Genomic DNA, 25,920 nt, shown 5'->3' on the forward strand with positions numbered 1-25,920 from the left:
ATTGACTTTCTCACAAAGTATTGATTGTAGCATGAATATGCTGACGAGTCTTCATTACCATATAAATGTAGTTTTTTTTTGAGAGATTATTGATTTTTACAGAATGGTCTTTATTGCACTTTGTTGACAACGGTCCCTTGGCAGCCGTCTCCCTGCTGTGTCTCCATTTACACCTCAAGAGATCACTTCTCATTAAAAGTCAGGGGAAAGAAACATTTTTTTCTCTGGAAATGTATTTGTGTTGTGCTGAAATTAATCATCAGAGACTATGTCAAACATGTACTATAGATGCCTGCATCGTCAATAATGACAAAAATCTAAAACATTGTATTTGTTTTCAGACTGTTTTCCTATTTATAATTTCATATAAAAACTAATTGCCTGGAGACAGAATCGGGTTAAAAGTAGATTTTCTTTTAATCTCACTGTCCACTTTCTAGTAAATCTATCCTATTTATTTCAGCATGATTTAAATTGAGTTATATATAAGTTATATAACATTAAAGACCTGTTTGTACCATTTATGAATTACTTATCTGCAATTTCATTGCAGATAAGTAATTCAGATATGTTCAAAAAAACAAAGAAAATCACCGTATTTAATTAAGCAAATGTGATTTAAGTGACTTTTTTGTTTTGTTTTATTTTCTGTATTTTTAAACTATGCATTTCAAACTTTCTGTAACGAGTTTGATAAATATGTGTAAATTCTTTATTGCTTTGAGTACAATGCTTGAAATAAATCAATAAATCAAAAACCAATCAATCAAAAATATTATTTTCTATCTAACTGGTTCAGTTATTCAAGTCAAGTTATTGACTTGTAGTCTCCTTATAGGGGGCAGGTGTTAGAGGACAGTTTTATACTGTTGTGCTAAAGAAAACAAGAAACTTATTTTAACACATTAAAAGTTATTTATTGTGCATATTCTGAACGATTCTATTTAAAATTGTTTTGGTACTTAACAATACATAAAGTCACCATAACATATAAAAGGGCCTGTTCTTGTGTCCCTGCAGCCCTCCCCCACTGTTGGATGACTGAAGAGGAAGATCTCTGCATCCAGCAGAGGAACTTCAGAGTGGAACATGAAGAACCAGAAGCTCCACAGACCAAAGAGGAGCAGGAGGAACAAGAACCTCCGCAGTATAAAGAGGAACAGGAGGAACAAGAACCTCCACAGATGAAAGAGGAACCAGGGGAACTCTGCATCAGTCAGATTGAAGATCAGCTTTATCTGAGGCAGGAGACTGATACCTTGATGGAGATTCCTACTTGTGAGGAAGATGAGAACAATGAACCAGGTCTAAACAATCAGCAGAACATTAATGTAACTTATGGTCAGGATGAAGAGGGAAACCAACATGAAGAATCAACATCAACTACAGATGAAGAGACAGACCCACAGAACAGAGATCAGAGGAAGAGAAGAGACAGAAGTCATGTCCAAAGTGTGGACAGCTCTCACATGTCAGCAGGTCAGTGTGACTCTGATGTTAGAAAAAATCCCAAGAAGGCAAATCTTGGTAAGAAATACAAACAATCTCCAAAAGAAGAGAGACTTTCCTCTATCAGGTCTGGTAAAAACTCAAGAATAATTACTAACCCGTCTGACTACATGGAAACTGGGTCTGTTGAAAGATGTTATATTTGTAAAGAATGTGATAAAAGCTTTTGCAACAAATCTATGTTCAGAATTCACGCAAGAATCCATGCAAAAGATAAGCCTTTTTCTTGTCAAGAATGTAGTATGCGTTTTAATCAAATATGTAATCTCAAATCACACATGAGAATTCACACAGGAGAAAAGCCTTTTTCTTGTAATGAATGTGATACAAGTTTTCGTCATGCGGCAAGTCTTAAAACACACATGATAACTCACACAGGACATAAGCCTTTTTCTTGTCAAGAATGTAGTAAGAGTTTTAATCAAATGTCTAGTCTCAAAATACACATGAGAACTCACACAGGAGAAATGCCATTTTCTTGTAAAGAATGTAGTAAGAGTTTTAATCAAATATCTAATCTCAAATCACACATCAGAGTTCACACAGGAGAAAAGCCTTTTTCTTGTAATGAATGTGATACAAGTTTTCGTCATGCGGCTAGTCTTAAAACACACATGATAACTCACACAGGACATAAGCCTTTTTCTTGTCAAGAGTGTAGTAAGAGTTTTAATCAAATGTCTAGTCTCAAAATACACATGAGAACTCACACAGGAGAAATGCCATTTTCTTGTCTTCTTCCACTTTCGGCTTCTCCCATCAGGGGTCGCCACAGCGAACAAGTCGAATGGTAAATTTGGCAATGTTTTACGCCGGATGCCCTTCCTGACGCAACCTTCTCTAACCGGGCTTGGAACCGGCAGAGGTAGAGAAGGGAACAGGGAGCAGCTTGGAGTCGAACCTGGGTTTCACGGACGGAAGGCGCCGCAAACCAGCACGAGCTAAACTGGCTCCCTGCCATTTTCTTGTAAAGAATGTAAAAAAAGTTTTAATCAAATATCTAATCTCAAATCACACATGAGAATTCACACAGGAGAAAAGCCTTTTTCTTGCAATGAATGTGATACAAGTTTTCGTCATGCGGCTAGTCTTAAAATACACATGAAAACTCACACAGGGGAAAAGCCTTTTTCTTGTCAAGAATGTGATTCAAGTTTTAGTTGCAGATCCAGTCTTCAGACACACATGAAAACTCACAAGACTTTCTCTTCACAAACAATGTAATAAAGGAGTTAGTGTAAATTCTAAATTTTTCTGATAAGAGGTCGACATCTCAACCTCTGCACCACTGTCAAAGACTTTATTTTACAGGAGGGAAAAATCTGATGGCCTCCATACCATATTGATTAGAGGGAGTTACAAGTGAGTATTTCATGTGTAGAAAGGAGGTTTTTCTACTAATTTATTGTTATAATATGATATTCTTACTTTCTAGGAATTCCTTTTAGGTTTTCATCTCTACATAAAAAGCAAAATAAGTAATGGATCAATACATTTGAATCTTTGTGTAATGATATTAGACAGAGTTTTATTGCTGACAAAATATGTACAACTTTTTTAAATGAGTTGTTTGTTTTGAGTCATTGGAGCTAATTCTTGAATGTCTTCATTATGGTTAAAATGTTTTTTTTTATACATCTTTAATTTTAACACTTAATGTGATCAGTTAACATTTAATAAATATATATATAAACACAAAGTAGTGACTGCAGCATGTACTTTGTTAGGTCAAGTAATAGGGATGTAATGGTACATGTAGTTGTACCAAAACGTTTCGGTATGGCACTTTCGGTTCGGTTCACCTTTGTACCGTTTTCGTTTTTTTAAATGTTATTTCTTTTTTTGTTTTTGTCCCCCCAATGTATTAACTTTGCGCCGAGACGAAACTAATGTTAACCGCTAGTTTTCGCACTGCACGGTGGCGCAGTGGTTAGCGCTCTTGCCTTTCAGCAAGAAGACCCCGGTTCAAGTCCTGGCTGGCGGACATGAAAAACAACATCAAAGGGGGACTTTTCTGTGTGGAGTTTGCATGTTCTCCCTGTACATGCGTGGGTTCTCTCCGGGATCTCCGGCTTCCTCCCACCGTCCAAAAATATGCATCATAGGTTGATTGGCAACTCTAAATTGTCCCTAGGTGTTAGTGTGAGAGTGAATGGGTGTGTGATTGTGGACATTCTATCCTGCGACAGACTGGCGACTTGTCCAGGGAATCCCCTGCCTTCCCCCACAAGTGGCCGGGATAGGCTCCGGCAGGCCCGTGACCCCGAAAGGGACAAAAACGTAACAGAAAATGAATAAATGAATAATGAGCATGTCAACTATAGCACTATGGGTAATGCAGACGTGAGACCAGAACTTGAGGACCCACCCATCTCCTTACGCTCTCCTGTGTGGGAACACTTGATTTGTTATGAGCATCCATGAAGGGAAAAGACAGTTGGATAATTCAAACTGTATGCCACTGTAAAACATCTAATCTGCTAACGCACTTAAAACGGCATCACCGGGTGGTCTGTAATAGACCTATTTCACACTTCTGCATTTTTCGACCGGAAATACGTCACTGACGTGTAAAACAACTTCCTGTTAGCATAGCAGCAGATATGAAGAATGGCAGAGTCGAAGAGTTGCAGTTTCTGTTGTGTTCCAGGCTGTTCGTTTTCCAACCAAAAACAGCCCGGCCTTTCATTTCATTCTTTTCCTGTGGATCCAAACCTGAAACCCAAATGGATACAGGCAATCCGAAGAGAGGAAGGGCATAGTTTTAATGTAAACACAGGGAGCACAGTCTGCTGCCGGCACTTGCCACTTCGCTCCGGATTGTGGTGCGGCTAAGTCGTTCGTTGCCTGAGTGAGTGGTGTTGCCCCGAGCCTTTTCCCTTGGAACAACTTTACTGCTCCTCTGAGAAGGGAGTCAGTATATGACAGAACCTCAAACGTCAGGCTATGCAGCTATGCTGTGAAGATGGCGACATGGTGGCTAAGCTAAGGCAGTAAAGATGGATCACGACTACGTGACACACCCACCTGCAGGTAAGGTTGTTCATAATGTGTTTGGTTAACGTATGTCAACTATGTGTACCATTATTGAATAAATGCATTTCTACCTGAACAAATGAATGTTTAGAATAAAAGCTATTCATGCTCTCACCTATTTTAATTACATGTATTTAATCACTTTTGAGTATTTTGTCATTTTGTATTTTCCTTAACAAAAATAAATGAAAAGTATTTGTAATTAAATACTTAACATACTTTTCAAAACATGATTACTGTGTTGTGTTGAAAGGTAGCATTAATATATTAAGACTGATTTTTAATTTCTTTATCTTCACAGGTGCTCTGGATGAAGCTTCGGATTACATCCATGACTTAGAAGCCAAGTTCCTTTGCTGGAGCCAGGAGACGATGTCATGGCAGACAAAGAGTTCCTCATTGAAGACCTCCTTACTGACATTGGATGTAAACTCATCATTCCACCTTTTAAGCGTTCAGCTCCATCAGCAAGGAGGAAACGGATCAAACGCAGCCAATACCCGCCTCAGAATTATAGTGGAAAGAGTGATCAGTTGGATAAAGTCTTTTCACATCAGGGACTCTCCTTTGCCGCTCACACTGATGGGCAGTGTGAATCAGATCTGGCTAAACTGCCGTGTTTTGGCAAATGATCATGGACTTTTTTGTTTTGAAGAGTGAATTAATGTTTGGTATGTAAATAATGTATAATGTGCAAATAGTATGGAAAAATTTAGTGTTTCCACATATTCTTAAAATCTAATTAAATATAATTGTTATATTCTTAATATTTTTCTGTTGAAATGTGACTTTGACTATGGCTAAAGCTAGCTGAAGCTTACCTTGGTAATGGTGAATAAACTCTTCGTGGACAAATTTATATCCCTTGTCCAATTTGAATGCATTTTCACACTCTTCACCACATCGGCGCTGGTGAACTTCGGAACACAACTCAGGCTCTTCGAAAACACTCTAGGCTCTGCCATTCCTCCACCAGCGAAGCACAAACCGGAACTAGGTTTACACGTTAATGACGTATTTCCGTTTTTTGCGAAAAAGGTCTATTAGTAATGACTGAACTGTTTGGCATAGTCTTTCAGATGCCGGTGGAAAACAAGTCTGCTATTTTGGAGGAGATAAAGGTAAAGGTTACCAAATACAGAGCAACAGGATGCATCCCTCTTGATGCTAACCCTCTTGAATTGGGAAGAACCAATGAAACCAGCTATAAGCATATTGCAAAATTGGCAAAGAGGCATCTCTCCATTTCTGCAACCTCTGTCCCGAGAGAGAGTTTTTTTTTTCAACTGCTGGCTGGGGACATCGTTACCGCTAAAAGATCTCTCCTCGTTCCTTAAAATGTTGACAAACTAATCTGAAAAACTGAATACTAAACTGAAACTTAACTCAGCAAAATCAAAGATAGGACAAAAGCGAGATGACACACAATGCATGCAAAAACATTCATTTTGCAAACGCAAAAAACATTTTTGAAAGCGAAAAAAAGTGTGCAGAATAAAAAATTAGACAAAACCAAATATTTAATATTTTCACTTGCAACTTAGAAAGTTTTGTGTGCAACGTGGTGGCAGAAATATCAGTCCATATTTCTCAAGGTTTTTTCCATCTGTGACGACACGGTGAGATGAGAGGACATCAGTGTGCTTCTGCAACACATACAGAAATAGTAACTTGGCACGAATCGACACTAAAGGAGTATTCTAAAAAATTTCAAACGGAGTTGTATTTAAAGAGATATCCTGGTGAGTTGAAGATTGTTTTTCAGTTTTTTTAATAAGCTAACCACAAGTTGGATGAATTAGCAAGCTAACAAGCTAGCATGCTAGTGCAAGATGAAGCCAAGAGCAGGAAGGTTGCTTATATGTTTCTGTAATTACTTTATTATTGAGGTGAAATACGATCTTTCAGCCTATTGATATATGATCATTGTGTGTTACAGTGCTGATAGTCCTGTTCATTTTCTCTCCTTTTTGATTTGCAATGTCTAAGATGGCTGACTCACAATCTTTATAAATATTGCAGAGTGTAGTAAAAATGCACTTGGGAGAAATGTTGTGTTGCTCTGAAATGGAGAGTAATGTTGGATTTTAAGTTTTCTAACCAAATAAAGTCTAAAGCTTACTGACATAAGTTCTGAAATAAAAACACCTGTGCTTTGACACAGGGGCTTTATCTCCAGTGTTTACATTCTTTTTGTTCCAGTAACTATTCAAGAGTTGACACAATCCCAGTGAATTCTTATGTGGAGAAAGCAGCCTCACGCTGAGATGCACAGTAGAGATGTGATTACGTAATCACCTTGAATCAGCTGATTCTGCAGCACAGAAAAGAGGCTTTGTTACGGTATATCAGGATGACCCAAATGCAGGACCAGACTCCAACGTTGAGGAAAGATCCAGAACTTTTTTATTTCAAACTTTATTTTTCAGCTTTTTCATTCACAGTATCCTGTTACAGTGTTGTTGGGCTTATATTTATAGATATAGGCTGGGAACAAAAGCAAAGAAAATTTTTATACATAAACAGGTAACAGGTAGAAAGTAGAATATAACTAGGAAATAAGCAAGAACAGACAAAAAGAAAACCAAAACAAACAAAAAATAAATTAAAAATACCAAACCACCCAACCCACCCTAGGCTCTAAAAACAGATGAAGGAACACTAAGAGAAACAAAAGAGATGATTGATAACAGTCTCAATTTCCCACATGCAAGTCCTCTAACGTCAAAAGTAAATGTTTTCACATATTCAATAAGGGGGTGCCACGTCACCAAAAATTTTTGTTGTGTTGATTTTACCCGATCCAGAACTCTTTTCATAAAAAACACCACATTTGGTGGTTAAAACTCCACTAAAAATATCAGGAGGTATTCCAGGAAGCATGTTTAAACTAGCCTGACTTTAACCCTGAACTCTGGCTGAAATCCACCTGAACTTGCTTACTCTGGGTATGTCGGCTGCAAAAGACCGGATATGAGTTAGTGTAATTACGCTGGACTTGGTAACTCCAGGTTAATGCACGTGCACAGCAAGTACATAAAGACATTCTCAATGGATCACTGATTTCTGGAGTCACCATGGAAACGTGTGGAGAAAAAAAGAGAGCGCTGTACTTCAGTGAGACAGAGTCTAAGGTAGTTTGGTAAAGTTAAATAGATCTTCACAGATTCATGTTCTCTTTTGAAACTTGAAAGTTTTTGCTTTAATTGTCAGTTTAGAAGAAGATGAATGAATAATCATCTAAAGAAATGTTGCATTATGGTCCTTTAGTGCATCTGTTATATTGAACGTTTGATAGGAAATAATCACTTAAATCTAAACAACCTGCTGATAACACATTTCTCTGATGAGCCACAGAGCGTTCACATTTGACAAATACAGATATTTGGTTTATATGGTGATTTATATCATTATGGTCTGCTATGAAATCTCTATATATAAAAAGTGCTATGTCGCCCCAGATCAGTCAGTTATTTCTCAATAGAAGTCTATGTGATGTTAGCTTATGAAGCAAGAAGGTACTTCCTGTTTGAAATGCCAGGGGGGCGGGGCCAAGCTGTCCAGGTGTCTCTACAGTCAAAGGTCAGATTAGGAGTCCACAACCTTCAACACTAAAGGACCCATTCTGGTTTGTTTGTCTCTGACCAAACCCAGTAGAAGCAGCAGAGCAGAAAAACAGCAGACTGCTTTCTATTTCTGTTGATGTTACAATGAGGATTTGGATCCATATGTGGTTTATAAAAATAAAACATTAAAATGTAAAGAGAAAAAAGCATCTTTTTCTAACTATAAAACTGATTTTTGCATTTAACAAAGGATGATATGAGTTCCTTTCAAAATAAAACACTGTTCAACATGGAATCATCCTGATGCAGCAAATGTTCTCTGATGGATGAAAAATGTCAACAAGTCAAAAATAACATTTTCTATCAGTAGAGCTTTAAGTCTACTGTGGTGAACCGTCATCCTTTTTCCTACTTCCTGCTGCTGTTAAGCTGGATAGAAACAGGACTTCGTTGTTTCAGGATCCAATCAAAATTCTATCAAGTTTCAAAGTTTCAGTACAAATCAAGATTTTTAGAATTTATTGGATTTTTCTGTCTTTCTTTCTCATTTTAGTGTCAGAAATATCTCTTCATGGTTCCAGAGTCTGTCTTAAATTAAAGAACGTCTGACTGTTTCTGCTAAAACACAACATTTGTTGATAACATGAAGAACTTTGGACTTTGTCTCTTTCATGATCTTTGACTGACAGCTAAACCAATAAATGTTTCTGAGTTGCAGTAAAGTCTTCAGTGAAATCCCAGACTGTCCTGGACTCTGATCCTGAAATTCTCCTGATGACAAAACCTTTGAAAGTTCAGAGTCTGGAAGGGAAACAAGCTGTGAGGAAACCTTCAAACCTACCCTCTGCTTTGCTCTCATCTTGTTGCTTGTCACTCCAGTTGATTTCCTGATGATGTTCACCTGGGACTGCAGCTTCCTCAACTGTGACTGGCCGCCTGCTGGTCATGTGGTGCTCCTCTACCAGGAAGCCGGAGCCTATTAAAGCACACCTGGGAGCTGAGTCTGGCAGAGAGTCTGGTGAACTGTTCCTGGCTGATTCTCACCATAATCCTGACTCTCTTTGGCAAACAAACTGCTGCTGCTTCTGACTAAGCTGTTTTCCTCAGGTATGTGGTGGGAGGTTGTGATCAGTCAAGTCTGGGGGCCAGGGCTCCAGACTGCGAGCATGAGTCGCACACATGAGAGTGTGCGACTGAATTTCACATCCATTCGCACATGTGCGACCAGTAAATTTGCCTCCCCCACCCTCCGTATTTTTTATACATTAAACGTGGAAGGGGCACGTCAATGATCAATGAAATAATATATGAGACGCGAGCGCACACGCACGCAGGCAGACACACACACTCGCGCACATAGTCATGAAATGCGAGCACGTACACTCTCGCGTGATGCCTGTGTGTGAGGCGGCCACTGCGTGTCAGAAGAATAGGGAAAGCCACTGTGAGTGGCTAGAATGCGTGGAGGGGGAGGGGCCTATAGATAATCGACCGCGCGTAAACATCTGTGGGAAGGAAACGGAGACAAATATGACAACCTGATATGTGCGTCTGAGCTATGAGCAAGCGCAGAGGCGGTTTTTGATATGGGCGATGTGGGCGGTCGCCCAGGGTGGCACTTGATAGGGGGCGGCATTTGCCGTTCCTGAGGCGTTACACATAATATGCTACATACTAAATTCAAAGAGGAAGCTTGGAGCTTTTAATTTGAAATTGCTTCAGCAGCCAACACTTGATGCTTTTATTAAGACACATCAGACTCTTAAGAATGTCTTCCTCCTATTTGCTCTTCACACTTATGGTGCAAAAAAAAAAAAAAAAAAAAAAAGAATACCTCAGAGTGAAACAACGTAAAACAGGCACATGAAAATGAATTAGGCAGAACAAACATCCGTGCTCAACCCAATTTCGAAAAAAGCAGGCAATGGAGATTATTTCCCACAATTCTTTGCTCCGACACAGCAGACCCGATGCGCACGTGACCACCGCCCTCTGCTGCAAGACGCTTGCGGCCACACCTCTCTGCGGTAGTCTTTGGAACATAAGTCAAAAAACTCGAGAGGGGAGCGCAACTCGCCGGTGGCTGGCTGAATCACACTAACAGGTGATTGGGAGTCTTTTTCTATCTGACAATCAACTCTGGGCCGCAGCTGCGCCTCCCGTCATAGAGACGGAGCCGCGTGTGTCAGAGGGAAGAGGAGGGGGGATGAGCGCAGACCATTTTTCATGGATTGAGTTTCTTTGGAGGATTTCTACTGTTGGTGTTGCACAAATTTAGGGAAATGCCAAATATTTTTGGAGTAATCCCACTGATGAGTTCTAAGATTTAGTCTTTAATGTTCTATAAGACCTAAACATATTAATAACAATAAGTTTTTTTTTTTAGATCTAATCCCTCAGATATGTTTCACAAAGACACACACAGGACGTCACACATTAAGAAATTATTGCTAAAAATGAAGCAGGAGTCCAGCTCTAAAAAAAAAAAAGCTCTAAAAAATGATGAAAGAGCAAAAAAAAATGGAATTATTTGATATGTTATTTCTTATTAATATTTCCAGGCCTTCTTTGTTTTGTCCTGCAGCATGTTCATATTCACATTTGTATAATTTTGACAGAATATATTTATATGGAGAACAAAATATTACAAGTTATTTAAGGTTTAACTTGAGTTATTCTGGATTAATGTTCCTGTTTTTATTAATATTTATGTTCAAAAAGTTCAGTTTAAAAGGTTTAAAAGTTTAGCTTTAGTGTGTTCAGTAAATGTTTATCTTCTTCGGCCCAAAACCTTAAGCGTGTTTTTAACTTAGGCCCCTGTGTGACTGAGTTTGACCCCCCTGTAATATGAGTCTAGAAAATTCATGCATTTTTTGAGTAAAATGGCTAAATAGAAGACAGGGAACACAAATTTTGTATGTGTGCGGGGGGGGGGCGCTGGTGGGGTTACTCGCCCAGGGAGTAAGTTAGTGTAGAACCGCCACTGAGCAAGCGAACTAATGATTCGTTCTACCGACCCGCTGCTAGTGCACCAGTGCCAGAGTGTACAGCAGGGGTCTCAAACTCACGGCCCCCAAGATGATATTTTGCGGTCCCCGCCTTAATATGAAGGTTTAATGTTACTGCAGCCCGCCAGTTTTAATGAATGACACTTTTTCATTGTCGTGCGCGAAGCTGACCAACCAATTACAGTGGAGTATATGACTCTTGGGGGCGTGACAATGACAGGGTTTGAAAGCAGGAAACCTGACAGCCCCCTCCCCGGACCACATTAAGGAGTTCCTTACTTTCCTTTAGAACGTATTTATTCGCTCGTAATTTTCTAAATACATGCAGTCCGTGCTGAACTTTTCTCTGGGCCGCACAGAACAGGAGGAAGGTTTAGGTTTTGGTTACGGTTACTGCGGTGCATCAAACTGGTTACGGCAGCACACCGCTCCCGTCCCGCGGGAGTCGGGTCAGCTGAGGAGAATAAATGTCCCACACCTACATGCGTGACAGCTAACGGGGCTTGAACTTTAAACACGCTCGAGCAAAAACAACATTAGTTTTAGACACACTGAAAATACGTGGGGAAAATGCAACGATAGACGTGCTTGAGATGAACCGGCACCTCGCCTGGATCGTTGGGGACACCAGGCGGGGGGGCTGAGAGATGAAAGCGAATCTGCAGCAAGACTGAAGGAGGACAGGAAATTGGAGTTGTCCTTAACATTCAGTTTAGTTTTAATATTCTTCTCCCCCTTAGTATGATCTGTGTTATTATATATTTTATGATTATTTTAATGTTTTGTGATGTATGTAGCCTTTTTTAATGAATTGGTATTTTAAATTATTTTTATTAATCACTCCACTACAAAAACCATCAGGACACATGTCCCATAATGCAATGTTTTGTTGTCATCAGGGCAGCTTTCAGTCAACAAAGTACTAAATGTCCAGCTGCATTGGCGTAGGTTGGCGCCTTGATCCCGCCCGTTTCTCGTGATATTTTTGTGATGATTGACAGGTGATGTTGGAGCAAAAACATGCGTCACACACCAGGTGATCTGAACAGCGTTGCGTCCACCTGGGTGATCTCAAACACGCTTATTGTGCATCTTGGCTGCACTTTTTTGGTGTCACCAACATAAATTTCCATCAGTTTTTGAGCCTCTCTCTGATCTCAGGTATCTGTATCGATTGTTCTGATCTCCAATGAACATTGCCGTTCTTTTACAGTTTACCTTCTTCTGTCAGTTTACCTTCTTGCATCTTCAAAAGTACAGAATAAAATGTGACACTGAATTTGAAACAGCACATTGTAATTTGTGCATCTATTATTACAGTATTTATTAGTCATAAGGTGGAAATTAGTAGATTTTGTTAGAATGTTGATTTACGGTATGCGCCCCTAAATTTTCTGGTTGTGCCCCTAAAATTTTCCATTAGGGGCCACTGTGCTCCTAAAAAAAGTTAGTCTGGAGCCCTGCTGGGGCCCCATACATTTTCACATGCAGGCTAAGCTTTGTTAGACACACCAGGTAAGGGGTTGGTGCCATTTCTTGTAATGTTTTGTATGTTTTTATTTAGACTAGTTAGGTAGTTTTTTTGTTGTTCCTTTTGATTTATATGTTTAGGTGTGGAGTTAGGCCTGGTTTTGTTATATTGTTTGTTTATTTGGCACGACCCAAACGTCACAACCTCCCCCACAGGTAATGGTTTGCAGCAGCCTGAATCTTTCTTTTCTATAAACTATATATACACACACACATCATCCTTGACTACTTGTCTTATTTCATGGTTGTGCTGTTGCGCCCTCCCCAGGGATGTAACAGTCATGAAAATAAAGAACTCTTTGAATGAGAAGGTGTTTCCAAACTTTTGGTCTGTACTGTAAATAAAAATGTTAAGTTTTTTTTTTTTTTTCTGTCTAAACCTACGACGGAGTATTAGGGCCACCAAAAAAAAAAAAGTAAGATTACGACATTTTATCTCGTAAATTTACGGAAAAAAAAACTTGTAAATTTACGAGAAAAAAGTCATAGATTAACAAGGAGAAAACACCGAAGTTGTCCGTTTATCGGAGCATCGCTTGAAGATGAAAGATGTGGAGCCTTTTGTGAAGCTTTATTTCCAGGTTTATTATAGGTTTGAAACAAAGAGATTCTGAACCTTTGGCGACTCAAAATCAGATTATTGTCAGTGTAGCCGTCTGTCCGGGGTTCAGTGTCAGTAAAGCGGAGTTTCATATGTAAAATAAGGAGCTCAGAGACACGTTTGGGTGCAGAGGATCGTTGCAGCTTTTATTCTCTTCATTCCCAAACCCTGAAGTTCATCTGTCACCTTACGTCATGAACCTGTCATCAGATCCGAACACCAATGCGGAAGTAAACGTCCCGTTATATCATCAAACAACAAAGATGAATGAAAATAGTCTATTATATTAGCATTAGAACGTTGAAAATGCCAAAAAAGTGATCCTCCTCCTCAGACGGAAGCGTCACACAAACGTAGAGATCTTATTTTTGGTGGAGGAAGAAAGGATTGAAGTGGAAAGCTACAGGGACACCGATGGCTTCATCGGGCTGCAGGGATCCTGCAAACCAACCATCAATAAATAAAACTTTAATAAATTGTAAATCAAACAAATGAGCTTCCAGATATTTGGAACGTTCAAACTCATTCAGATCACCTGCTCAACTGAGTTTAGTCGGTCTGATCTGTTGCTGCGCGGCGTTCACCTGCTGCTCTGCATGCTCACTTCCACTTAATATCGTAAATTTACGAGTTTTTTTCTCATAAATTTACGACTTAAAATCTTGTAAAATTACAAGTTTTTTCTCATAAATTTACGAGTTTTTATCTCCTAAATTTACGAGATAAAAACTCGTAATTTTACTTTTTTTTTGGTGGCTTTTTTTTTTTTTTTTTGGTGGCCCTAATACTCCGTCGTATAAACCTGAAAAAATCTGTGAATTTATTTAAATCTTTCCCAGTTTTTTATTGAAAAAATCTTTGAAGAAGACACAGAAACTAGAAAGAGCATTAAAATCTTTGCAGATTGTTGGTGAAAAATGTTCCAAAGATCTTTAATTTTTTTCACTTTTCTTTTAGGTTTCATCTCAGTTATATGCTTAATAAATTTATGAATCTAATTTTAATTAAACTAGGTAAATATCTCTAGTTTTTTCACTGTAATAATTTCAAATTTATTGTTTGTCTTTGTTATTAACTATACAGTTTAATGTTTATTTATAGTTGTAATTCTCTTCAGAAACAGTTTTTTTCGATCTTTATGCTTGATATTTTCTTTGTTTCTTGTTTACTTGTTTGCTTAAGAAATGTCTTTATTTTAGAAATGCAATAAACGAATGTGATCAGGTTTAGTTAGTCTCTGATGCGTTTTGTAGTCAAATCTGAACATTGGAATGAGATACAGTGTAATGATGTCACAACAGCTCTCAAAAAGTTTCCTCGATACATTTTTTTCTATTTTGATTTTATTTTATCTCCTGAAAATAAACTGTTTACTCTAAACTTTATTTGCCAGTCAAGTTAAAATGGCTTTTTTTGCAACCATCGACATCATATGAGAAACAGACAATACTCCAGACCAGCTGGTGGCGCTAAAGCACCATGACGCTGTTAACCAAACAAAGAAGAAGAACAGCACGAGGCGCTAGCAGCGTTTGCTTGTTAGCAGGCTAGCAGCGTTAGCTTGTGTTGAGAGGACGGTGGTGTTTAGTTGGGACATTTGTGAGGTTTTTGGACAGAAAGGACGATACGTGGTTCGTGTGGGAACTAGTGATGGGATAATGATACCTCAAGGAGTGTATTGACACATTACACAAACTGTGTTGACACTGTATTGACACTGTGTTGGTCCCTCAACAGTGACCTCTGCTGTAGATAAAAAATCATTGCAAGTAAACAAAAAGAAAAGGTGGAAAAAAAATTGCATGCTGTTAACCCAACATTAGCTTTGAAATAATAATATAAGTAAAATATAGCAAATGTATCTGTAATAAAATAATTATAATGTTTAGCTTATGTATGGTATTTTGTTAACCAAAGTGTTCAATCATATGAAATAACACACTGAAAATGGATTAATTCATACATTTTTATTGAGGAATAAAAGTTTTTGAAGGGTCTTTGCTCCTAGGCGATTTCTCCTCTTAGACACCAGTTCCCCAGCCTTCGAAAACACACGTTCACAGGGAACTGATGAAGACGGCGTGCACAGATATTTGAGAGCTAGTAGATATAAGTGTGGATATGTTTTCCAGTTGTTCTTCCAGTATTGTAAGGGGTCTTGCATTCTGGGTGTGTTTCCTTCCGCCAAGTAGCGTTGTACTTCAACAATTGAATCTGCTGTAGAATTGCAGTTCATCCTATTCTCCTGAACTTCCATGTCAAGAGGTCTCCAGAGATTGTGCCCTAGCAGATGTTTTTGAAAAAATATTATGTCATGTGATAATACAATAAACCACGGAAATATACATTTAAATGCACAAAAGAATGTGTTTTCATACCTGATCTGGTTGCTGATCCATGTGCAGCGCTCAGTTCTTCCGCTGGGTCAGGCTCATGGCTCCTCATTTCAGCGGCACATTCCGATGTCAGTCTCTTCACAGCTTCTGTTGCTTTTAGTGGACTAAAGAACCCGACTGTTTTGAACCTGGGGTCCAAGAGTGTTGCCAGTGTCATCACACTGAGTGATTCCATGTTGCAGATGGCTTCAGTTAGCCTCTTTTTAAGATTTTCTGCCAGTTCTTGAGCAGCTGGTTTTGTTAGCGTTGAGACTTGATGTTGAAGCTCAATGTGGATCATTTTCATCAGTGGAATAACCTTGGAGCCAGAGACTCTTTTTTCCTCAGATAATTCTCTTGTCGCTTTTTCAAATGGAGAGAGCACCCTGAGCATCTCTTCAATTAAATCAAATTCTTCAGGAGTCAGTGGCGTAACATCATGTCTCAGTGAGGCCAAAGACACCCAGACTGCCTCCTTCTGCTCAGTCATTCTCTCCAGCATGTGGTAGGTGCTGTTCCATCTTGTTGGCACCTCATTTATTAATTTATGCACTGGTGTTCCCAGCTGTTGCTGTATTTGAGCAAGCTTTTCTTTGGCCGTGGTGCTTGATCTAAAGTATGTCACAATTTGCCGTGTTTTGTTGCGTATATCTGTCAGTGTAATAATGGGATCACATGACTTTTTTACAATTAAATTGATTGAATGGGCAATACAAATAGTTTGCCGTATTTGCAGTATGCGAGCACATGAAATCATATTTGCTGCTGCATCAGTGACAAGACACCTGACCTTGCTCGCTATGCCCCACTCCTGCATAAGGCTCCTTTTAGCCATGGCCAAGTTATCTGCAGTGTGTTTCTGTGGGAAATGCTGCACTCCCAAGACTGATGTATGCAATTCATGGCTGTCTTGGTCCACATAGTGGCAAGTAACAGCAAGATAAGCCTCCATATTAATCGAGGTCCACATGTCAGCTGTTAAAGTCACAGCAATGGCACTCTGGAGGTCCTTTTTTGTTTTCTCCTTTTCCTCCTCATATTTCTGGTCCACCAAGTCCTTGACGGTCTGAAAATAACCATACAAATATTGTAATACCTTATGAATGCATACACGTCTGTGTGTCTATCTTTCTATCGACAGTACTCATTAATTAATTCAACCATACATTTATTACACATACCTTCCTGCTTGGTAGAACATATGAGGGTGCAACAAGCTGCATGAGCGCCCTGAATCCCTCATTTTCGACAAGGGTGAATGGCTGACAGTCTTTAATGATCATGTTGACCACAGCCTCATCCAACGCTTGCTTGTTAGGAACTGGAAGCCAAAAATAAATATTTTTTAAGGCTTGTTAAAGGGCTGCAATTTACAAATAATATTTCAGAGTTACACAAAGCATTTTGTGTGTAATAAAGTATTCTTGAAAATTCAAGGTTTGTGAGAATTTCATCATACCTGGGGTACTCACAGCAGGAGTGTCTGCCGACTCTTCATTGCCATGCCGAGCTCTATAATGCCTCAGCATTGATGACGTGCTCTTATTGATGTAAGACAATTCAGTTGAGCAGAGCCGACACTTCACCTACAATAAAACAAAAAGTTAATCTATCTGAAAACAAATCAAGCCTCGTAGTAGAAAAGAGTAGAAATACTGAATTAAAGCCGCAAGCGGCGTTGTATGGCCCGCAGACGCAACCCGCCTTCCACGCCCAACTCTACGCACCACCGCCTCCATGCCCAAATTTACGCACCACCGCCTCTCTCACCGCCCACTTTTGATAAAGGCTAATCAAAACGGCATTTGCTAATTATGCTAACTATGCTAACTATCCTAATGTGGCTTAAAGTGCAAGCATAGCGATCAGCATCATCAACTGACTCAGGAAAACACATTTTTAAAAATGCTAATTATGCTTACTATGCTAGTTATGCTAACACAGCTAAAAGTGCTAGCATAGCGATCAGCATCATCAACTGACTAGAAAAAACACATTCCTCCATTGGTGAGAGCTATATGTCATAAGTTGATTAAAAAACCCACTTTTTCCAAAATGGCAGCTTTCTGTTGATTTTATCTCCATAGCAACCATTTTATGTTTTGGTCCCCTTGGGAGGACGAACAGGTTGACGTCAGTTTCGGACAAATCGGTAAAAGTAAACTTTTTGTTGTCCTTAGCAACAGTGGTTTTATGCTAACCACGCCCACATTCCTTATATGTCCATATCCAGTGTTTTTCAATGTATTCTGTTTCAGGCATTAATGCATGCATTCAAATTTCACAGTAGTCCTTTGAAAAACATAGGAGTTATAACAGTGCACCACTTTGCTAGTTCGCCACGCGCACGCCGTTCAAAATCTACAACTTCTAATTCCAACGTTTTTTCCACAGTAGCTTGCCATTGATGCCCAACGTTGGTTATTGGTTTCGTTAGTCAATTTTGTCCAGAGTAGCTGGCCGTTGGTGCCCGAAAAGTTACGAGACGATTGATGAAAATTCCAGCGACGAGTTTTCGTTTGTATCTGGTGCTAAAGGTGATTTTTTGAGAAAATTCCAGATGGCGGCCTTTTCCCAAGGTCAAAGGTCAACGACACTTCTGGGGTGTTTGTAGACTGGAGCTGGCAGCAAGTGTGTGCAATTGCGTGAAAATCCTTCAAACAAAAGTGTCTTTTCCCCATATTGTGGGAAAACACGAAAATCGCCAATTCTCAGAGTTCGCCACAAAATGGCCGCCAAGCCGTAGGTCGTGTGGCCGTCCCATAATGCTTTCAAAACATCTTTGGGATATCCCCGACACGTGTGTCTTGGTTTCGCGGCCGTATTTTGAAGTACATTTTGTTCGGCCCCATACGCGATTTTCGGCCCATTCATTTTTTTGACGGGATCGCTGGCCGTGATGTCATCGTCTTCGGGGGGGGTGACGTTGACTTTGTGGAAAATTCATTTGCAATTTATCCCAGGTGTGTGCACATTTTGGTGACTTTTCGAGCATGCGGCGGGGGTCAAATTCTCGCTGAAAGGCGGCGAAGTCGTCGTTCCAACTGCGAAAACAATATGGTCCTTGCAGTCAGTGACTGCTGCTGCGGGCCATAATAAGGTATGAGGAATAGCAGTGCGCGACTTTGCGAGCTCGCCACGCGGACGCCGTTCAAAATCTACAACTTCTAATTGCAACATTTTTTTCACAGTAGCTTGCCGTTGATGCCCAAAAAGTTTCGAGACGATCGCGGAAATTTCCAACGACAAGTTTACGATTGAATCCAGGGGTAAAGCCGTTTTTTATAGAAGATTCAAGATGGCGGCCTTTTCCCGAGGTCAAAGGTGGACGAAACTCCAGAGGTAGTTGTGGACTGGCTCTAGCAACATGTGAGTCAAATTTCGTGAAAATCGCTCGAAAAAAAGTTCATTTTTCCATATTGTGTAAAAACGCGAAAAACGCAAAATGGCAGATTTTGGCACAAAATGGCAGCCAAACCGTAGGTCGTGTCACCATCCCGTAATGATTTCAAAACGTCCTTTGGATATCGCGGACAAGGGTATATTGGTTTCGTTAGTCGATTCTCAAAAAAAAAAGTTCCGAATTTTTTCGTTTTTGCCGAGTCGGCACATTTTTTTGCGACGGTTTTTTGCTTACCACGCCCACATTCCTTTATCGATCTTGTCGTGCGTAGCATCGTTTTGTTCAGCGCGGGCCAAGGAATCGCATATTTCCTCTTCACGACATTCCGATGAAAAATGTGCGAGCTAGCCAAGATGGCAACGGTTGCTAGCTCGCCACGCGCACGCCGTTCAAAATCTACAACTTCTAATTCCAACATTTTGTCCAGAGTAGCTGGCCGTTGGTGCCCGAAAAGTTACGAGACGATTGATGAAAATTCCAGCGACGAGTTTTCGTTTGTATCTGGTGCTAAAGGTGATTTTTTGAGAAAATTCCAGATGGCGGCCTTTTCCCAAGGTCAAAGGTCAACGACACTTCTGGGGTGTTTGTAGACTGGAGCTGGCAGCAAGTGTGTGCAATTGCGTGAAAATCCTTCAAACAAAAGTGTCTTTTCCCCATATTGTGGGAAAACACGAAAATCGCCAATTCTCAGAGTTCGCCACAAAATGGCCGCCAAGCCGTAGGTCGTGTGGCCGTCCCATAATGCTTTCAAAACATCTTTGGGATATCCCCGACACGTGTGTCTTGGTTTCGCGGCCGTATTTTGAAGTACATTTTGTTCGGCCCCATACGCGATTTTCGGCCCATTCATTTTTTTGACGGGATCGCTGGCCGTGATGTCATCGTCTTCGGGGGGGGTGACGTTGACTTTGTGGAAAATTCATTTGCAATTTATCCCAGGTGTGTGCACATTTTGGTGACTTTTCGAGCATGCGGCGGGGGTCAAATTCTCGCTGAAAGGCGGCGAAGTCGTCGTTCCAACTGCGAAAACAATATGGTCCTTGCAGTCAGTGACTGCTGCTGCGGGCCATAATAAGGTATGAGGAATAGCAGTGCGCGACTTTGCGAGCTCGCCACGCGGACGCCGTTCAAAATCTACAACTTCTAATTGCAACATTTTTTTCACAGTAGCTTGCCGTTGATGCCCAAAAAGTTTCGAGACGATCGCGGAAATTTCCAACGACAAGTTTACGATTGAATCCAGGGGTAAAGCCGTTTTTTATAGAAGATTCAAGATGGCGGCCTTTTCCCGAGGTCAAAGGTGGACGAAACTCCAGAGGTAGTTGTGGACTGGCTCTAGCAACATGTGAGTCAAATTTCGTGAAAATCGCTCGAAAAAAAGTTCATTTTTCCATATTGTGTAAAAACGCGAAAAACGCAAAATGGCAGATTTTGGCACAAAATGGCAGCCAAACCGTAGGTCGTGTCACCATCCCGTAATGATTTCAAAACGTCCTTTGGATATCGCGGACAAGGGTATATTGGTTTCGTTAGTCGATTCTCAAAAAAAAAAGTTCCGAATTTTTTCGTTTTTGCCGAGTCGGCACATTTTTTTGCGACGGTTTTTTGCTTACCACGCCCACATTCCTTTATCGATCTTGTCGTGCGTAGCATCGTTTTGTTCAGCGCGGGCCAAGGAATCGCATATTTCCTCTTCACGACATTCCGATGAAAAATGTGCGAGCTAGCCAAGATGGCAACGGTTGCTAGCTCGCCACGCGCACGCCGTTCAAAATCTACAACTTCTAATTCCAACATTTTGTCCAGAGTAGCTGGCCGTTGGTGCCCGAAAAGTTACGAGACGATTGATGAAAATTCCAGCGACGAGTTTTCGTTTGTATCTGGTGCTAAAGGTGATTTTTTGAGAAAATTCCAGATGGCGGCCTTTTCCCAAGGTCAAAGGTCAACGACACTTCTGGGGTGTTTGTAGACTGGAGCTGGCAGCAAGTGTGTGCAATTGCGTGAAAATCCTTCAAACAAAAGTGTCTTTTCCCCATATTGTGGGAAAACACGAAAATCGCCAATTCTCAGAGTTCGCCACAAAATGGCCGCCAAGCCGTAGGTCGTGTGGCCGTCCCATAATGCTTTCAAAACATCTTTGGGATATCCCCGACACGTGTGTCTTGGTTTCGCGGCCGTATTTTGAAGTACATTTTGTTCGGCCCCATACGCGATTTTCGGCCCATTCATTTTTTTGACGGGATCGCTGGCCGTGATGTCATCGTCTTCGGGGGGGGTGACGTTGACTTTGTGGAAAATTCATTTGCAATTTATCCCAGGTGTGTGCACATTTTGGTGACTTTTCGAGCATGCGGCGGGGGTCAAATTCTCGCTGAAAGGCGGCGAAGTCGTCGTTCCAACTGCGAAAACAATATGGTCCTTGCAGTCAGTGACTGCTGCTGCGGGCCATAATTAAGAACTAACAATAAACAATGGCCAAAGGAGGAAAAGATTTACCTTATTCGGCGTCAAAAGATCAAAGTTATTCCAGACTTGGGAAAATTTCCTAGAGCGGTCCATGAGTAGAACTAGAAGCAATGCAAAAACTCCAAAAGGCACTATAAACAGTTTACTCTCCATACAACAAACCCACGACATGTTGATGCAGTTCGTTTGCTTATAAACACAATTTGGCGCGGCAAATCCAAACGATACACTTCCTGTATCGGTCACGTGATTTTTTGTTAAAGCGATACACGCACCGATACGGGGTTTCACACTTGTGCACTCGGCACGGTGCTGACGCACCAGTGTCGCTCGTCCCATCACTAGTGGGAACTCTCATCATTTTCCAAAGTGTCGTAAATGAGTGAAGAAGTGTTGAACGGAAAGACAACGTGGATTGCTGTGATTGTGAGACTAGCAGATGATCGATCGGAGCTGCAGTGAAGAGGACGGCGGTGTTTGTGGGAGTTGGAGTTGAAGATCGGAGCAGGAACCATGTCTTCAGAACCTCAGGAAGGTTCTGTCAGAGAACAACTTTCTGCTGCTGAAGGAACCATCGTCCAGAACGAGGAGGAGCTCTGTCGTCAGCGCAGACTGCTGGATAGCAGCTGGAACCCGCAGCTTCAGCTCAACATAGTTGGTACGTGACTAAACATTTTAAATTCTTTTGGTTGTTGTCCTGATCTTTATGTCACTGGAAATGGATTGTTGCCGGTGTTGGTACCGGATCGTCTCGGGCAATGAGTTATATCACTAGAGGAGACACGCCCGCTTTAGAAGCCTGGCCGACGGTGGCAGAGCGCGACGCCATCTTGGTGAGGTCGACGACGCCCACATGACAATGATTTCTATTGCTTTTAGTGGTATCTAAGTAGCTTTTATATACTATATATATTTTTACATTTATATATATTTATACATAGATAGATAGATATATCATTTGTTGTTGTTTAAGAAGAGAAACAGTCAGCCTTAAAAACTCAACCTTGAATGAAAATGCATTGTTGCAGGACTTCTTACAAGTAAAAAATCATTACGAAGAATTTTTAAAAATAATTTCTAAACATTTAGAAGTTTTAGACTTCTTTGACATGTAATTTAAATTATTTAGAAAAACCAAACAATAAGTCAATAATAATAATAATAATAATAATAAAAATGAATCACTAGTAAGTTAATACAAACAATAAATAAATAATAAGGAAATAAATAATAAAAATAAGTCTATTAATAATAAAAAAAATAAAAATTCAAAAGAAGTCCAAAAGTGAACAATAGATTTACCCTAAAAAAACAACAACAACAAAGAAAAACAATAGATTTATACTGATTCATGTGAGTGATCAATTTGTGTAACAAGCAAAGCAAACAGTCTGGCCCCTTATCTAAATGTGTTTCCACAAATGTTTTAAACAGCCAGACTGTTATACTAGTTGGTACCACAGTGATCCATCTGAGTTAGCTCTTTTTATTGCTAAGATCCACTTTTTCCCCAAGTCTGATCCATTGATCCATTGATTGAATCCATTGGAAACCTGCAAGAAAAGTTCAGTCACTGATTCAGAAATCTTTAAATCTATATTACTATAATAGCCTAGTATGCTGTATACAGGTTTAGCAAAATCAAATGTACATTTTTGTCGACAGAAAATTATACATAGTTTACATCAGTGGTTCCCCAACTGGGGGGCACAGAGGTATTGCAGGGGGGGCGCGGTGGAGTTTAGAAATCAAAGGATTTGTATGTTTGTGTCAGTGTGTGGGGGGGGGGGGTGCTCGAAAATATTCTAATCTTCAGAAATGGGGGCTCTGCAGAAAAAGTTTTGGAACCACTGGTTTACATCATGCCTAGATGTTGATAATAGCCCTGCAGCATAATGCATGTCAACATGTGTAATTACAACGCAGTATTCTTTCTTAACAAATAACAGTAACAACTAAGTAGCTAACTAATAACTAACTATACAGGCGTTGTAGAATGAGTATGTGTGTCTGTGTCAGGGCGCGTGTGTGTTTAAGAGGACTGAGCGCGTTCGCGCGTGAGAGCCTTTGACTCTGATGGGCTTTAGGCAGCGTGGGGGGGGGGGGGGGTCTCTCTCTTCCTCCACGTCTGTGGCAGTAAACCCAGACTAGTTCCAAACAACAGATGATTTGATTCCTTTCTTGAGAACAAACTTCCCACTGTCACCGGTAGCCATGCTGTCGCTAGCTGCTTTGTGCGTCGATTGTCGCGTGTTGCCGTGTGATACTAACGCTACGGAAGCTCTGGGGAGCCAAAAATGCGCCATATTAAAACTCAATTTAGTTATTTTTGATATCGCCCGTAACAAAAAATTCGAATTAATTCATTTGATCAATTTATCGCCCAGGCTTAGTCTGACATTATAATTTGTTACGCCATATGCAAACCGTACTTTAATACATAAACAGAACAAATATGTTCTGTTTAGGTTTTAAAGGTAGAACCATTGGCAATATAAACTTATTTTTCCAATTTGAGCAAATGTATGACTGTATATAAAAATTATTTATTTATGGTGTGTAGTCTCGTTTAATTCTACCAAATTTCAGTTTCCCTTATTTTTATCTCAGAAAAAAACATTGTCATATTGATAACTATAATCAAAAGGAGCAGCCTTCAGTCCTGAGCATTAATCGAATTCCACATTATGGAATTACAGAAGTTCGTCAGATTTAGCAGGTATGATTGCACAGTTTATATTTCCTGTTTAAAACTTTTTGAAAGCATTAAAAACTAATTACAAAAAAAAAACACTTTTTTTGTTCAATTTTAATTTGTTCTTCAAAAATAATACTGGAAATTCTTTGATAACCTTCGAATTGTCGCCTTTCTGCTCTCTGGATTCTTTGAAGTGAGGGTGAGACTATGATAAGTCCCTTGTCCAATGTAGTGGGAAGTTTCGATGTAATATTTATCCATGTTTCTCACAAATAACGGAAAGTTTTAGTAATATCGTTCAGCGTATCTGTCAGAGCGTGATTTGTCTGGACCAATAAATTGACCAATTACTATCGTACATGTCATCGTGGCAACTTACAGCCAATCAAAAAGTGTGACGTCATCATTGGACCCCGAGAGGATCTGGCAGCCTGAAACGATCCGGTACCCACACTGTCTCGTCCAGCTTTCACAGATTCGGATGGTTCAGGATAGGGTTGTGCCGATGGACGGTGATGGGTGACTGACATCCCGATGGAGAGACACCATCGTGATGCCACGCCCCCGCCACGTTGCGATTCAACACCATAAGCCGCGGTTACATGTACAAAATATCTTGATGGGATCAATGGTCGGATTAGAATCCAACCGTGTAGATGGGCCCAGAAAAATGTTTTCAGAATATAACAAACGTTCACTAAGGTCACACTTTCGGTCAGAATAAATCATTCGCACATGCGCAGTAGGGTTTGAAAACCGGAAGAGGATATAACTTCCGCCGAGCGGCTTTTTTTTCAAACTTTATTGAATGTAACAATTCAATACAAAACAATGTTAAACAGCACAGAGCAGCTATATATATTGACATGTCAGCTCGGTAATATACGAGACGATTTTCTAAACGTGCTTTTAGTAATGTTACGGTTATTATGAAACACCTGTTCGCTCCTCATTTGAATTTTAATCCGTGTGGTCAGTGCTTTTTCTGATCAAAGCCAGGATTAGCAGTATGCTAACACGGGCTAACAACACTAGCTTTGGGTGGCGCTGCACGTTAAACATGTAGGAATAACATCAGCCTTTATTTAGTCGGGACACGACTGGAAACACAAATCCACCTGATTATTTGAATGTTTTCTAAGGACTGAGCGACATTTCTGCTTTGAAGCTCAAACCGCTGTGTGTGCTGACGATCCGAGCTGTGCTCAGACACACACTTTTAGACCCGGTCTGAGTTCGGTTGCTTGTACCCCTAGAGCTGCAGGACGGATCGCAGTCTTAAATCTCCCACATATACCGCTCATGTTCCCCCCCCCACCCCCTTCCCATCAAACACAAAGCTGTAAGTCCGCGCTCCGCCGGTCCACTTCGCTAGTTAAGTGGGGGAGCGGACTACTTCTTTTCTATTTTGTTTGTTACTTTTTTTGTTACAGTCACTTCCCTCAGTTTATACTGGATCATCGTGGATTAGTCATTAGTTGGGAAATAAAATGAAAAAAGCTAAATAACGAATAGCAGTTATATAAGAACGAAAAATGTAAAAATAGCTACCCTTCCGACGATGTCATCGTCCATCCCGATGGTTGACTACATACATCGTCAACGGCCAATTTAGGGGACATCGCCCAACCCTAGTTCAGGACGTCCAAAAATGAAATGTGCAGTTGGGAAATGAACAGACACACAAGAGTCTGCATGAATTTTCAAACCTTTTTCAAAAGGGGACAG

The 25,920-nt window shown here is 40.3% G+C and overlaps 3 protein-coding genes across 5 annotated transcripts in view; 1 reads left to right on the forward strand and 2 right to left on the reverse strand.

Annotated features, from left to right (window-relative positions):
- LOC144981346 (uncharacterized) overlaps window positions 1–25,920 on the forward strand; it is a 676,107-nt gene that overhangs the window by 454,862 nt on the left and 195,325 nt on the right. For both annotated transcript variants that reach the window (XM_078935911.1, XM_078935909.1), the window contains exon 3: window positions 1,021–1,479. In XM_078935911.1, coding sequence (XP_078792037.1) covers window positions 1,021–1,479 — 459 coding nt within the window. The remainder of the gene's footprint in view (window positions 1–1,020; window positions 1,480–25,920) is intronic.
- LOC111948918 (uncharacterized) overlaps window positions 1–25,920 on the reverse strand; it is a 377,453-nt gene that overhangs the window by 32,084 nt on the left and 319,449 nt on the right. The window lies entirely within an intron of this gene.
- Window positions 15,558–17,305, reverse strand: LOC144990534 (E3 SUMO-protein ligase ZBED1-like). The gene is made up of 3 exons (XM_078944056.1): window positions 17,085–17,305; window positions 16,807–16,946; window positions 15,558–16,691 (listed from the first exon to the last, which is right to left on the reverse strand). Exons 1-3 carry the CDS (start codon window positions 17,152–17,154, stop codon window positions 15,558–15,560), a joined length of 1,344 nt encoding a protein of 447 aa, XP_078800182.1. The 5' UTR covers window positions 17,155–17,305.

The sequence above is a fragment of the Oryzias latipes genome, chromosome 2 (assembly GCF_053564925.1).
Source record: "Oryzias latipes strain Hd-rR chromosome 2, Olatipes_Hd-rR_3.1".
NCBI classification, from domain to species: Eukaryota; Metazoa; Chordata; class Actinopteri; order Beloniformes; family Adrianichthyidae; genus Oryzias; species Oryzias latipes.